This window comes from Corvus hawaiiensis, chromosome 1, assembly GCF_020740725.1.
Source record: "Corvus hawaiiensis isolate bCorHaw1 chromosome 1, bCorHaw1.pri.cur, whole genome shotgun sequence".
NCBI classification, from domain to species: domain Eukaryota; kingdom Metazoa; phylum Chordata; class Aves; order Passeriformes; family Corvidae; genus Corvus; species Corvus hawaiiensis.
In genome coordinates, this window is record NC_063213.1 from 95518499 (window position 1) to 95530260 (window position 11762).

Sequence of the window (11762 nt, forward strand, 5' to 3'; positions counted from 1 at the left end):
CCCACACCGAGCCCGGGCCGCAGCGGGAGCGGGGAGGGGCCGGGGGCACCGGGAGCCCCACACCGAGCCCGGGCCGCAGCGGGAGCGGGGAGGGGCCGGGGGCACCGGGAGCCCCTGCGGGGGCGGGCGAGGGAACGGGACCGGCGCACGGACACGCACTGCGGGAGCAGCCTCTTTACTGTCACCCTGCTCAGCCCTGCAGGGCTCCCCCTCACCGGGGGACGGCAGGACGCCCCGAACCCTCGCCGGAGCCGGACGGGGCCGGTGGTCTCGGTCCCACGCTGCTCCACCGGCCGGCTGATGGCGGGCAGTGCTGGCAGGACACGGACCTTCACGGGACCGTGCGGGACAGCGCCTCACGGGCCGCGCTCCGGGCTCAGGCGCTGCTGCAGCAGGTCCCAGGCCTTCTGCACCTGCCGGAGAACCATCCGGGGCGACACCTCAGAGCCCACGGGTAAGGCGAGCAGCACCCCGGCTCGGGGCAGGAGCCGGCTGAATTTACACCCCCAAACCCACCCCTTGTGGCCGTGTCCGGAGGCAGCCTCGATGGTGAGCAGCGCACCCAGGCATGGCCTGAGCACAGCACTGAGCCCTGCGGTTCCTGTCCCAGTCACCCAGAACACCCCTGGAGCTGCAGCAGCCCCAGGCTCACCTGCTGGCGGGTGATGTCCGGCTCCCAGAGGGTGCAGAGCACCACCTGGGACTGCTCTACCCGTTGCCTGTTGGTCATCTGGCTCTGCAGCCGGCGGCGAGCGGCCTCCTCGCTCAGCCCATCCCTGGCCACAATGCGCCTCACGGCCTGGCAGGGACACGGGGGACACTCAGGTGCTTTGGGAGAGGCTGAGGACCAGCCCTGGCAGCAAGTGAGGAGCCCAGGGCATGGCCCACCTCCTCCTCCGGGATGATGGCTGTCCACACTTCATGGACCATGTCCTGCCAGCCGGCCTCCAGCAGCACAGCAGCGTCCAGCACACACACGGCCTTCCCTAGGGAACAAGGGCATTCCTCAGTGCCCAGCCATGGACAGCAGCAGCCTGGGCTCAGTCCCACCTTCCTGCAGTGCAGACGCTTCACTGCTGAGCTGAGGCTGCCACGGAGCTGCCCCCATTACCTTGAGCATCAGCCTCCCTGATCCTCTCTTTTGCCATCTGGGCTATTTCGGGCCACACAATGTCCGTCAGGCTCTTCAGTCGCTCCTAGAAAGGACCACAGTGGGATTTGAGATTCGGTCCCTTGCCCTCAGAACCTCTGGGTAGCCAACCAGGAGAGCGGGGTTGTAAGCAGTCAGGGGACACCCAGGAAGGACCCACTGAAGCTCAGGAGGTGGGTCTGGCCCATCACCAAGCACCCGGAAGGAAAGCTTTCACACTGGCTGGAGGCTTCCATTCCTGCTGCCAGGGTCAGGGTGTTTTTTCCTGTTATTTCCCTTGCCCTGCCATTAGGGCCCTGCCTTTAGCAGAGACCTGAGTCTCTGCTGTGAGAGGTGCTTCGCTCCACAGCACAGCAAGCTCCCCATCCAGCAGGTCCCACATAAGACCTGTCCATCCAGGGAACTCCTTGAGCTGCCTCCACCTTGGCCTGGGGCAGCAGCAGAGCAACAGGATGAGCACCTGTAAAGGCCAGGTGACACTGAGCCCTGCTGGGTACAAGGGGCAGAGAGCACTGGCTCTGTGTGTGTCAGGTCTGTTGCTCCGAGCTGAGTGAAGGAAAAGCATGGTACAGAGGAGATGGGGATGGCAATGGGGACAGGGATGGGAACAGGGAGACAGCAGCAGCTGCAGGACAAGAGGAATGTATTCAGCACAGCTGCTGATTCAGCTACAGAGATGTGATCTGTCCCACCCTGTCCCCATGCCACTGTCAGGAAATACAGCCAGGAAGATGTCATCATCTCAAAAGGGCTAAAAACTAAAAATCCCTGGCATAAGAGGAGAACAGCCCCCACTCACAGATTAAATATTTACAATAAATCTGCTTTTACCTGGTTTCCAAACACTTTACTCCCAAGGACTTTCCTGTTAATTGTTCCATCTTTGTTCAGGATCTCTGCAAGGCAGAAGCACAACAGGTTTGGGAGGGACAACTCCCATCCCTGTGGCAAGCCTGGGCTGGGGAAAGGACTTTGGCAAAGGGCTCTCAACAGCACGTAGAAAAGGGCTGTAACACCTAACCTGGCAGCTCTTCACCTTCAGACTCCTGAAAAGGACAGGCAAAAGCTTTTTCCAGGCAAACAGGAGCCTGGTTCATCCTTCCCCACCAGCAGCTCTGACATGGGACACACAACACTTGGGGAGCCCAAAACCCATGGGGTGGGAGGGGGACACGGGCCAGGGCTCTCAGGGATGCTGGGACACCCGTCCCTCCCCTTCTTCCTCCCTGCAGCCTCCAGTGACTCTACCTGCCCCAAAGGCCGCCACCACCGGCTCGTAGGCCGGGCCACCGGGGACATAGACGGCATGGCCCAGCTTGTCAGCGTCGATGATGAACGCGCCCAGGTGCCCCAGGAGTCTGGCGATGGAGGTTTTCCCACTCCCAGTTCCCCCAGTCAGGCCAATCACATACGGGCGCAACGGCAGAGCCGGGTCTTGCTAAGGGAAAGAGGAAAGCTGTGGCAGCAGGTGGAGAACTGGGCTTTGCTGGAGAAGGATCCTGACACCCCGGCCTGGAGATGGCCATGAAAGGCCCTGGGCTGCAGAGCAGCAGGCAGCCTTTCCAAACTCTTCGGCTCCCGAGGCTCCCACTCCTCCTCCCGGGCACACCACTCCCATTGCAGCTGTGGCTCTGCAGGCCCTCCTCACCCGTGGGGGCTGCAGCAGTGTCCCCAGCAGCCTCTGCCGGAGGCTGGAGGAGCTGATCTTCTCCTCCTCGTTCTGACTGCGGTCGGGGTCCTTCATCAATTGGATTTCATGGAGAGCCAGCTCGGGGAGCCCCTGACGAGAGAAGGGAGCCCCGAGGGCTGTCAGCCATGAGAATACAGCAGAGGGAAGGGGCAAATCAGACCAAATTTGTCCCCAGGCAGCGTCAGGCAGGGCCAGAGGGCAGGCAGGGGTAGCCCACCGGGCTTCAGCATGCGAATTACATTTTCAAGTCTCTTCCTGTTCACAGCCTCCCCTCCCCGGCGGGTCTCCTCGCTGACCACCAGGCACTGCAGGTCGGGGTCTGTGATTGAGGGGCCGAAGGGGTCGGCCAGAGGCACGATGTCGTAGCACAGTGAGGGCTTCACGTCCTCCAAGAACTCACGCAGCTTCGCTGCCCGCAGCTCGTATGGCTCGATCAGCTCCGGCAGGACCTTGTCTGCCGGGTGCCAGGAGGGCAGAGAAGCACAAGAGTGACGGAAAAGCAAGACCAGGAGACGGGAGAAAACACCCAGCTGGGACTTTGAGTGCTGCCTCCCGCTCCCCTTGCCCTCTCTGCACCTGTACACCTTGCTGGTTGTGGACAGGACACTAGGTCCCCACTGGATCCCCAGTGACACTCTGCCTGGATGGCACCGCCTTGGGTGGGTGGCTGCCAGGACTTCACGGGTCACTGGGCCCCAAGACCACTGCCCTGCCCCGGGGAGCACCGGGCTGACCCCTCGTCCCCACGCAGAGCCACGGCCGCCCCGGACTCACGGCGGAGCAGGTCTCCGTCGGCCACCCCGGCCAGGAGCCGCCGCCGGGCCAGGAGGCAGCAGGCGCTGAGCAGGAGCCGGTGGGCGCCGTGGAGCCGGTCGAAGGTGCCGCCAACCGCCACGTCCAAGAATTCGGGGAGCGTCGCGTCAGGATCCTGCTCGGGATCCCCCTCGGGATCCCCCCCGGCGTCCCCCGCGGTGTCCTCGCCCAGCAGCAGCGCGGGCAGGCTCGGCGGGCAGCCGTACACAGCCGCGGCCAGGCGCTGCAGCCCGAGCTGCACCGGCTCCGGCGGCCCCGGCGCCTCGGCAGCGGCCGCCAGCAGCACGCGGGGCGCCCGTGCCAGGCGGCGGCCGGGCCCGAGCAGGACGCGCAGGTCCAGCCCCCGCCGCGCCGCCGCCGCCGTGTACAGCGCGGCCAGAGCCCGCAGCAGCGCGGGGCCCGCGGGCGGCGCGGCGGGGCCGGTGGCGGGGCCGCCCAGCCGCAGCCCCGGCTGCAGGTGCACGTACAGCGGCCCCGCCACCAGCCCCGCCGCCGCCGCCACCAGCCCCGCCGCCCGCCGGGGCAGCGCGGGCAGCGGCGCCGTCAGCACCAGCAGCCCCGAGGCGAAGGGCGGCATCGCCCCGCCGGAAGCGCCGCCGACCGGAACGGGAGCGGCACCGGAACAGCACCGCCTCCCGGGCAGCCCCGCCGCGGGCGGGAGGAGCGCCCGGCTCCGCCCGCGGGGGGAGGGGACCGGCAGGCCCGGGCACTTTGCAGCCCCCGCCCGCCCCGCAGCGCGGCAGGAGCCCGGGGGACCCGCGGGACCGCGGCGTGAGGGGGACGGAGCCGGAGCCGTGCGGCTGCAAAGGGCTTTATTGGGGACACGGCGGGACCGAGTACGCGACCGGCTCCGGGTCCGGGCTGGGGGTTCGCATGGGCAGCGGGTTCCGGGGTTCCGGTGGCTCCGCTCAGGGCTGCTCCCCGCCGGCCTCGCTGCCGCCGAACACGAAGTCGTGCATGGCGCGGACGTACGCGGAGCCGTCGGGGCTGCTCAGCCGCAGGGGCCAGAGCGGAGCAAGGAGCTGGGTGCTGGCACAGCGGAGGGGTGGGCAGGGGCTGCCGATGGCCTCCAGGAACACCTGGCACCGCAGACGGGTCAGAGCCGTCCCCGGCACGGCCCCACGGCCACCCCCGCTCCGCGGTGACTGACCGGCAGGACCTCCTCCACCTCCTGGGCCGCGTCGCGGAAGATGCTCTGGCAGTGCCACAGGTACCGGCGGTACAGCCCCTGTGTCGCGACGTCCAGGCCCCGCATCTCGCTGCCCTCAGGGTCGGGGCGCTGTAGGTTGGCCAGGAAGCTGGTGTGGACGGGCCCGCACTCCACCAGCGTCAGGCTGCGGGAGGGAGCGCATGAGCTGCCACCGTACCCCCACCCTGGCATTCCCCCATCGTGGTGGGCAGGATCCAGCCCTCGTGGCATCACCGGCACTCACTGGATGTTGAAGGGGCGCAGGACGATGGCCAGACTCTCGCACAGCCCCTCCACTGCAAACTTGCTGGCACAGTACACAGCATTGAAGGGCAGCCCTGGGGCAGAGCCACACCCTGAGCACCAGAACTCTTCCCCACAGCTCCCTGTACTACAGGATGCTGGGGGTCCCACCTTGCAGCCCCCCAATGCTGCTGGAGACAATGATCCGCCCGGCCCTGCGGCTCTTCATGGCAGGCAGGAATGCCTGGATGGTGCGGACAGTCCCAAAGAGGTTCACGTCGAAGAGAGTTTTCATGGCCTGGTCGGAGCAGGTCTCCAGCGGTCCCATCAGTCCCACCCCTGCATTGCAGACTGCCAGGCATGGTGCAGTCAGCCGGGCACAGCGCAGTCAGCCAGTCACTGTAGCCCCGCACACAGACTGAGTGCCAGAAGGCAGAAATGGGGGGCCTTTCCCTGTTGATGGGCCCTTGGCACCCCCAAATCCATCTCCTGCACCTCTGCCCTGCTAAACACATCCTGTCCCAGCCCTAGGACTGCCTGCACCTCCCATGGTTTAGCATCTGCTCCCGGTGCCCTGGGGAGGGTTGTGACCCCAGAGAGGTCCCCTCAGCCACCCCAGGGACACTGGGGCCAGCAGGAAGAGCCATACCCAGCACATCCAGGCACTGTCCCTGCACCCGCTGTGCAGCAGCTGCCAGTGAGCGTGGGTCAGTGACATCAAGCTGCAGGACCTCCAGCGTGTCAGGGCAGCAGCCCCCCAGGCGCTCCAGCAGCCGCTCACCCTTGGCCAGGTCGCGCATGGTGGCATAAACTGGGGAGAGAGTGTGGCCACCAAGCTGTGCGGCCAGCACCAACCCCAGCCCACCCCCACGCTCTGTTTTCCTTGGTGAGGCGCTGCCTGGTCCAGCCCAGAGACCAGCTGGGGCTGTTGGACCCCCCGGGGCAGCATCGACCCTTTACCTTTGAAGCGGCGAGTGGTGTCGGCCGCCAGGCGTGCAGCCAGCCCCAGGCCGATGCCTGAGGAGCAGCCTGTGATCAGCACCGTGGTTCTCTCCATGGCTGGGCAGTGCTGGCCAACGGGGCCAGGCCATTTAAGAGGGCTGGGAAGAGGGTCCCCCCGCCCCACGCCACCGTGTTGTGTCTGCTGCCTTATCTCAAGGCCCCTCCACCCACCTCCCTGTGCATGCCTGGTGCTCCCTGTGCCTTGATCCTCGTGCAGGTGCTGTGATAAAGACTCCGCTGAGCCAGGACCTCCCTGCCGGAGGAGGTTCTGGGGCACAAGGGGAGCCGCAGCCCTTGGGGATCTGCACCAGACGTGCTTTGCTGTGCCAGGCATCCCGGCTGCCAGGACACATCTGGCAGTGTGTTGTTCTTGCTATGCAGGCTCAGGGCTGAGCTGCTCCTCTGCCCCTGCCATGTTCCACACAGCCCTGTACTAGCAAAAGGAGTTGGACACACATAGGAGACGAGAGTCTGTATTTGCTCTGCAGCTGGGCTCTGCCCAAGCCCCAGCTGTGGAAAAGGCCTCAAAAACTCTGTCCTGGGGAGCACAGCCCCAGCAACACTGCAGGCAATGCTGCCAAGTATTTTATGATACAAAAGGCACCAAATGTGGACAAGGCCATGCAGTGCCACGTCCCCACAGGCACCGGGGTCCAGGGCTGCTCTGCCCCCCGCCCAATGCCACCTCCCTGTCTGCTTGTCCCCCATCACTACCCCTGCTAGCCAGCCAAGGCCCCGCAGCAGGGACACATTTGTCCTGTCCCTCTGCAGTGTCCCACCAAGCTTCCAGCTGAGAGCACTGGGACAGCCCAGCTTTCCTGGAACAGGCTCAGGGCAGCTAGGCAGTGCTGAGCACGAAGCGCGGTGCGGGATGGGTCCCTGGGACACAGCCTGGTCCCCATCCATCTGCCAGCCCCTTGTCCACGTGCCAGCCCCTCCTGGGGCACGTCCTGCCCATGTGGGGGAAGTGGGGGGTCCAGGCTGGCTGGGGGCCACCAGGGCTCTGTGCCCCTCTTCCAGTACAGCCAGGACAGCCATCAGGCCAGAAGTCCAGATGGGGGAGGGTGCAGGGGCTCTGTCCACCCTCTCTGGGGGAGGCTCCGGAGGCAGAACCCAAAGTCACGCAGGCCCAGCCAGACTGCGCTGCAGGGCGCTGGGGTAGTATTTGAGGAACAGCTTCCTGGAGATCTCCGTCGTATCCCCAGCTGGCACAGCTGGGTAGCGCTTCTTGTTGTAGATGAAGCCTCTCTCCACTTGGAAGACAGCCTGGTTGAACTGGTCCTGGTGGAAGGGGCGGCCTGAGTTGAGGCTCTCCACCAGCACAGAGACGAAGAGGCTCCAGCGCACGCTGTAGTAGTCCAGCACCAGCCCCCCCAGCTGCTTGTTGGCGTAGTCCAGAATGTTCCCGCTGGGCCCCCAGAGCGTCACCTGGTTCCGGGCATTCAGCTCATACTGCTCAGCCTCCTGGTCACTGGTGGCCATGGCACGGGCGTTCTCCAGCCAGCGGCCGAGGAGGAAGAGGCTGTGGCTGGAGAGGAGGCTGTCCAGCTCCGGCAGCAGGTCGTACACCAGCACGCCGCCGGCCGTCAGCAGCTCCGGCAGCGCGTGGCTCTGGAAGGCCTGGCGGATGCTCAGGTAGTAGTCGCCGACCAGCTGCTGGGCCGCCTGCCGCGTCACGTCCACCAGGTCGTAGAGGAAGGTGGGGCTGGAGCCCAGCTCGGTACCAGCGCTCAGCAGCAGGCGCCAGGCTTCGTACACGTCGCTGGCGTTGTACCAGAGCTCTGTGTCCATGTGCAGCGAGGGCCGGCGCACCAGCGGGCTGCGGTTGTGGTTGACACAGACGCCGGTGCAGTTATACACACTGCGGAGGAGCAGGCGCCAGGCGCTGGCTGCGGCCGCATTTGGGGCACCGTAGCGGCGCTCGGCGTAGCGCGTCACCCAGCTGGGGAGGTCGAGGGGCTCCTGACGCCAGCTCAGCTCGTTCATCAGCTCGTACACCATGTCGTTCTGCTCAATGCCCTCGGGCACCAGCCCCGTGCCCACCATGGTGGAGTTGGGGAAGCGTCGGGCTGTGAATGGGCCATGGTTGATGGCCTCCACTGTGCCAAAGAGGCCGTGGTTGCCCCCGAAGTTGTGCAACATACACCAGATGAAGGGCTGCCCGTAGAAGGACTCTGTCCACTGGTAGACGGGCTTGGACTCAGCAAAGAGGTCAAGAACAATCATCCTGCCAAGGGGCACACCATGCAGCAGGGCCCGCACCTGCGCTGGCTGCCAGAAGTCAGGCTGGTGCTGGAAGAGCCAGCCCTGCATCAGCCACAGCGCCTTGGGGTCAGCTGGGGATACAAGAGCACCAGGTGAGATCCTCTCCAGGCAGGGCCCACAGGTGTCTCACAAGGCCCTGAGGCCACCAACCACCCCTCAAGGGGGTTTTGAGGGTCTGGCACCAGTGGATTCTGCACTTGCATGGGGCCCGCAGCCACCTCCCCCAGCCCCTGCTATGCCACCTGGACCCCTGTGGCCAGGCCAGCACCGCACACTGACCCACCTCCCGTCATCGACCTGAAAATGGCATTGCTGACTCTCGAGAGATAGGCAGGGTCAGAGGAGAGGGGGGTCATCTCGTTGAAGGTGTCTGCGCTGTAGACGTGGTCTGTGCCAAACTCCTTGATCAGCTCCTTCAGGAAGAGGGTCCCGATCACCTGGAACATGGGGTCCTCTGGGTCCAGCAGGTAGGTGCATGAGTAGGTGCAGTCGAAGTGGCTCCAGTGCCCCAGATGAGTGGCATTCACGCGTGGGAAGACCCTGGGCCGGAGGGCAGAGATGGGGATCAGAAGAACAGGACAGGACCACTGTGCCCATGGCACAGGGCAGCCTCCCGGGGAAGTCGCAGTGGGAGGTGCTGCTGGACATGAGACCCCGGGGCGGGGACTGCACCTACCGAAGGATCCCCTGCGGCACGTGGCCCGCGAAGGCCGGCAGCACCGTGGTCATCCCCAGCGAGCGCATCCGCTCCACGATCCGGTACTGGGAGAGAGAAGGGAGGGAGCAGAGGGAGAGAGAGAAGCCCCCACCTTCCCGCGAGGGGACCCCGGGGGCTGCCGCAGCTCGGGATGGGGTGGGGGGATGCCCGAGGCTCCGCGAGGACAGCCTCGGCCAGGAGGACCAGAGGGTGACAGGGGTTTGCCCCGGGCGGGCGGGGCCGCCCCCGGTACCTGCAGGTAGAGCTGCTTGAGGTGCCAGGCGGGCGGCAGCGGCCCGGCCCAGCGGCGGAGATTCCCCATCCGGTTCCAGGCCAGGAACGCGGGGCCCGTGAAGTACTTATCGATCTCTGACTGATTCAGCCCCAGGTTACGGTAAACCTGCACCGGGCGCCGGGGGTCAGCCGGCCCTACGGCTCCCGGTTCCAGAGGTCCCGCCACCGCCACCCTGTCGGTTCCGGTTCCGACGCCCTCCCGGTCCCCGTCGCCCTCGGCCCCAGTCCTCACCCGCTGCCAGACCGCCTCCTGCCCCGCGAAAGCCGGCGCCAGGTTGATGCCGCTCAGCGCCATCCAGTCGATCTCCCGCTCCCAGCGCGCCCAGTCCCACCAGACGAAGGAGTAGCTCTGGGCGCAGACGTTCTGGTAGTACCGGTACCTGCGGGAGCGGCGGAGGCTGCGCCCGGGCCCCCCGCGCCCCCCGGGCCCTCGTTACATAACAGCGCCTTGTCCCGCGCTAAGGATGCGTGAGCCGCACCCGGCCCCGCGTCCCCGTTACCTGCCGGGGGCGGCGGCGCGGATCTCGGCCCGCAGCCGCGGCAGCGGGTCTGGCAGGCGGAGCTGCGCCCCGGACCACGACAGGTGGCAGCCGCAGAAGTCTCGCAGGTAGCGGTAGAGGCCGGCGGCGGCCGCCACGCCGCTGGAGCCCGTTACGGCGACGGCCACGGCGGCGCCGGGAGGGGACCACAGCCGGTAGATGTCAGGCCCGCCAGCCGCCAGCGCCGGGTCCACCGACAGCGACACGGCGGCGGCCCGTGGGCCGAGCAGGCGCCGCGCCAGCGCCCGCACCGCCTCCTCCTGCCGCGCGTCCCCCGCTCGCGCCGCCGTCGCCGCCAGCAGCAGCAGCAGCAGAAACGGCAGCGCCAGCCCCGGTCCCGGACCCGGTCCCGGTTCAGATCCCGGTTCCGGTCCCCTCCGCACCGCCATCGCCGCCTCCTACCCCTGCGCCGGGCCCGCCTCTCCCGGTACCGTCCCGCCCCCCGCCGGTCCCGCCTCTCACGGTACCGCGGCGCTGGGCGGTCCCGGCGGCCGGGGCGGGCCTGGTTTGTTACCGGCCGCCGAGCGGAGCGGGCCTGGTTTGTTACCGGCCTCTCGGAGCAGGGATGTCCCGGGCCGGCCGGTTCCGGCAGCCGGGGCGGGTTGGGGCTGCGGACGGGGACAGGCGCTCCCAGAGCCGCGGAGCCACCGCGGCCCCTTCCCCGCCCGCTCCGGGTGCCCGAGCAGGGGCCGGGTTTGCAACTCCTGCCCGGGGCAGCGGGATCCCCACGGCTCCGGGCTGTTTTCAGTCCCGCGTTTTCCACCCGTGACGGTTCCGCACTAGCGGGGCAACCGGGCCGCGGCGGCCCCGTCCATCCGTCAGCCCGGGGGCTGCCGGGGCTGACCCGGACCCGCTCCGGCCGGCGGGAGGCGCTGCGAGACCGGGCAGCGCCGGTGCCTCGGGGCTGGGGAGCGCCCCGGCAGCCCCAGCACCAGCCGGAGCGGCCCCGTCCCTGGCCGCCGAGGCGAACCCCAACGGGGAACGGGGAACGGGAAACGGGGAACGGGGCGGGCTCAGGCTGCCCGGGGTCTCTCTCAGCTCCAGGGAGAATTCGTAGACACTTCCAGGACAGAGCCCGGCTGCGGGGCGGCCCGGGGGAGGGACGGGGGAACTCGGGGCTCCCCGAGCACCCCCCAGCGCAGCCCACGGGGGGTCGGGGTCTCCTGCCAGCACCAGGGCTGCGCCTGTGACCCCAGAGCCACGGAAACGGGCAGAAATGTTGTGATTGCACGAGAGAGTGGTGAAAGAGGAGAGAGAACATCCCCCCGGCCATCTAGTACCTACAGCTGCAGGAAAAAGCATCCCCCGGACCAGCGGGAAGCCGGTTCCTCGTCCAAGAGGTGCGGGAGGCCGGTGGCGCAGTTCAGCGCGGCTTCTCGCCCTCCCGGAGAGATCAGGAGATGGGAAACATACCGACATCAGCTACACAATCGCCAAAACCCTGCAGAACCCTCCCTTCCGCTGCTCCCGCACATGTGGAAATACCCTCTCCGGCAGGAAGGGCCTGAGTAAACACGGCCGTCCGCGGGGAGCGGGGTCCCTGCGGCTGGGGAAAGCAGGAGCAGGGCACAGCCCCGGGCAGGCAGAGCATGCTGCCCCACTCCCCATCCAAGGGTACCCACAGCACCCGGGTTAAGCACTCCAGAACTCTTCCTCCTACACAACTCCTCGTTCCACCCAGTTACGGGGTCTATCAGGGTGAGCAGGAAGCCCTGGGACAAATGGCTCTGACCCGGCCTTCGCTCAGGATGTCGCTGGGGCTCGATAAGCACAGACACATCGCAGCCCAGGCAGGGTCACGCCGGTCTTGCTGTACAAACCAGCCCTTCCCACCCCATGGTTCTGGCCATGGAGGTGACACGATCCTGAGCAGAAATGCC

The 11762-nt window shown here is 67.0% G+C and overlaps 3 protein-coding genes across 3 annotated transcripts; all 3 read right to left on the reverse strand.

Moving 5' to 3' along the window:
- Positions 1 to 159: 159 nt before the first annotated feature.
- On the reverse strand, positions 160 to 4230 carry COASY (Coenzyme A synthase). Its single transcript, XM_048321945.1, has 10 exons — positions 4204 to 4230; positions 3615 to 4104; positions 3080 to 3294; positions 2799 to 2930; positions 2399 to 2588; positions 1982 to 2046; positions 1112 to 1196; positions 889 to 986; positions 653 to 799; positions 160 to 413 (listed from the first exon to the last, which is right to left on the reverse strand). Exons 1-10 carry the CDS (start codon positions 4228 to 4230, stop codon positions 357 to 359), a joined length of 1506 nt encoding a protein of 501 aa, XP_048177902.1. The 3' UTR covers positions 160 to 356.
- A 293-nt stretch (positions 4231 to 4523) lies between these two features.
- Positions 4524 to 6176, reverse strand: HSD17B1 (hydroxysteroid 17-beta dehydrogenase 1). The gene is given in 7 exon segments (XM_048316612.1): positions 4524 to 4732; positions 4804 to 4987; positions 5087 to 5180; positions 5257 to 5436; positions 5735 to 6037; positions 6040 to 6148; positions 6150 to 6176. Coding segments are annotated over 7 exon segments (1068 nt in total). The 3' UTR covers positions 4524 to 4561.
- Positions 6177 to 6544: 368 nt separating this feature from the next.
- NAGLU (N-acetyl-alpha-glucosaminidase) lies at positions 6545 to 10312 on the reverse strand. The gene is made up of 6 exons (XM_048316601.1): positions 9844 to 10312; positions 9576 to 9723; positions 9303 to 9449; positions 9029 to 9114; positions 8636 to 8892; positions 6545 to 8423 (listed from the first exon to the last, which is right to left on the reverse strand). Exons 1-6 carry the CDS (start codon positions 10269 to 10271, stop codon positions 7207 to 7209), a joined length of 2283 nt encoding a protein of 760 aa, XP_048172558.1. The 5' UTR covers positions 10272 to 10312; the 3' UTR covers positions 6545 to 7206.
- Between the last annotated feature and the right edge of the window lie 1450 nt (positions 10313 to 11762).